The sequence below is a fragment of the Penaeus vannamei genome, chromosome 1 (genome assembly GCF_042767895.1).
Source record: "Penaeus vannamei isolate JL-2024 chromosome 1, ASM4276789v1, whole genome shotgun sequence".
Classification (NCBI taxonomy): domain Eukaryota; kingdom Metazoa; phylum Arthropoda; class Malacostraca; order Decapoda; family Penaeidae; genus Penaeus; species Penaeus vannamei.
The window spans coordinates 40,305,204-40,307,703 of record NC_091549.1 but is presented as its reverse complement, the minus strand read 5'-3'; the positions used below and the strand labels follow the sequence as shown (position 1 = coordinate 40,307,703).

The window sequence follows — 2,500 nt, the reverse complement described above, 5'->3', positions numbered from 1 at the left end:
GTGTAGCGCGGAAGGAAGGAGCGGAGGAAGGTCTCCGTCCTGGCGAAAGGGACGATGAGTTGGTCATCCCCGGCGGCGGCAGCGCGGGTGATGTGGCCGTGTGGCTGAGCCCAGGGCTGGCCGAGTGCAGTCAGGTGTGGGGCGCTCTGCTTGTGAGTCTTGTAGATGACACACAGACCTGCCACATCACGACGTTGCTGTAGGGGCTGCATGAGGGGAGACGACTGGTCTGGCGGGGCCTTCAGACATATCAAGCGTTGTGCCCGTTGCTGAATCTTGTCAAGAAGGCCTAAGTATGAAGGGGGGCAGGGTGGCCAGGTGAGAGGGGCATACTCCATGAGGGAGCGGACTTGAGCTGCATATAAGGTGCAGATTCCCTGGGAATCGAAATGTGATATCCGCCGGACACAATTAAGTTTCCAGGCGGCTTTCCTGGCTATGGTCTTAACGTGGCCAGTGAAGGTCAGGGCGCTGTTCATTTCCACGCCCAGTATGGAGATGGAAGTCTGCAGGGTCAGCGCCCTCCCATCAAGCAAAATAGTAGGGATGGGAGTGTCGAGGGGACTGTGTCTTCGGGAGACCAGCATTACCTGCGTCTTCTCGGGTGCGATATCCACTTGCCATCGACGACCCCACACGACGATGGTTTGTAGGACCTGGTTGATGTGTGCGACAATCGCGCGGTGGTCACAACTGTCGCAGGGGAATGTCAGGGTGCAGTCATCGGCTTATGCATATGCCTCTGGAATGAGCTGTAGCAAGTCGTTAAAAAAGACATTCCAGAGGAGAGGGCCGAGATCACTGCCCTGTGGTACTCTGGCATGGATGGAATGTTCATCAGATGTCAGCCCGTTCATGACCACTCTGAGGAATCTGCCCTGCAGGTAGTCTTGTAGCAGATGGAGCAGATGACCGCGGATACCTAAGCTGTTTAGCTTGGTGATAAGGCCGCGATGCCACACCCTGTCAAATGCTCCCGCTTTGTCGAGAGCAATGATGAAGGTGTCCTTTCCTTGATCTAGGGACTTTTGCCAGGCGGTGGATAGTAGAAGTAGCAGGTCTGCAGCTGACCTGTTTATTCGGAAGCCAAACTGTTTGTTACTGAGATGGTGTGAGGTGAGAAAGCATGGTATTTTGTCTGCTATGATGTCTTCAAGTATTTTGCCAAGAACTGAGAGAAGGGAGATAGGCCTATAGTTCTTGGGATCAGTCCTCTTTCCCTTCTTGTGGTTTGCCACCACTCTGGCGCCCTTCCAGAGAGTGGGCCACACTCCAGTGGTGATGCATTGCTGGAAGATGGTGGTAAGGGGCGTTGCCAGCTGAGAGGCACAGCGCTTAAGAATGTGAGGGCTTTAATTGTCTGGGCCCAAGGCCTTGTTAGTGTCAACTTGTGACAGACGTTGCAGCACATCCTCAGTAGTGATGGTGAAGGTAGAAGTGCTCGTATTTGTGAAGATTGGCACATATGGAATCGAGCGCTCAGGGTCAGGTACTAACATCTTGTTGGAGAAAAAAGATGTGAGTATCTCAGTCTTGTCCTTATTTTTGGTGGGCACTGTACCATCAGGCTTTTGTAGTGGTGGTACATCATCATCTGGTGTCAGGCCTTGATACTGCTTGAGTGTGGTCCACCAGGTCTTGCTACCCAGTGAACGACCGCTGAGTTTGGCTTTAAGATCTTCTTGCCAGCGTCGTTGAGCCCATTGCTGAACTTGTCACATGGCTGCACAAATGCGTCTATAGCGCTCCTTCTTAGCGTGGGTAGAAGACTGTGAGTAGAGTCGCCAGGCACGACTCTTTTCATCAGCTGCCATTCTACACTGGTAACCAAACCAAGGCTGGTCGAGGGGCGTAACAGTGTAGGAGTGGCAGGGGACGTGTTGTTCTTGGTGCTTGAGCAGAGTGTGTGTGAAAGTGTGCACTTGATTGTTGACGTCTCCTACGAGGATGCTATTCCACGGCGTTTGTTGTAGTGCGTTGCAGAGACCTTTCCAGTCTGCTTTGCCCCACAGCCAGTTAGTGCGTGTTAAGGCAGCATCCCTCTGAGGTGTGACCTGAATCAGAGTCAGAACAGCCATGTGATCTGACGATCCCGCGGCACTGAGTGGAGAGCACGTGACGACGCTATCCGGCAGGTCACTGACGACAGGATCAAGAGATGAGCCGGAGATGTGGGTGGGGAAGCCAACGTGATTGAAGAGGCCATGGACTGTGAGGAGTTCTTCGAAGGATCTTGCAACCAGGTGTTGGTTCATATCCCCAACGATGACAACATGGTTGCAGGTGTGTAGCTGCAGCAGCAAATCAAGGTGAGTTTGCAGGAACACAATGGGCTCCCTACCCTGCCATTGTGGGCGGTAACATACACATAGCAAGACTGTCTGATGTTGAGCCCATATCTTGAAGAACATAATCTCCAGGTGACTTGGGAGAACGACATCTCTCTCTCTCTCTCTCTCTCTCTCTCTCTCTCTCTCTCTCTCTCTCTCTCTCAGGGATC

General features: G+C 52.8%; 1 protein-coding gene across 1 annotated transcript in view; it reads right to left on the bottom strand.

Moving 5' to 3' along the window:
* The window catches only part of LOC138862942 (uncharacterized), a 687-nt gene extending 100 nt beyond the window's left edge, over nt 1–587 (bottom strand). Inside the window, exon 1 of the mRNA XM_070126151.1 lies at nt 1–587. This exon is cut by the window's left edge and continues 100 nt beyond it. Coding sequence (XP_069982252.1) covers nt 1–587 — 587 coding nt within the window.
* Nucleotides 588–2,500: the final 1,913 nt, after the last annotated feature.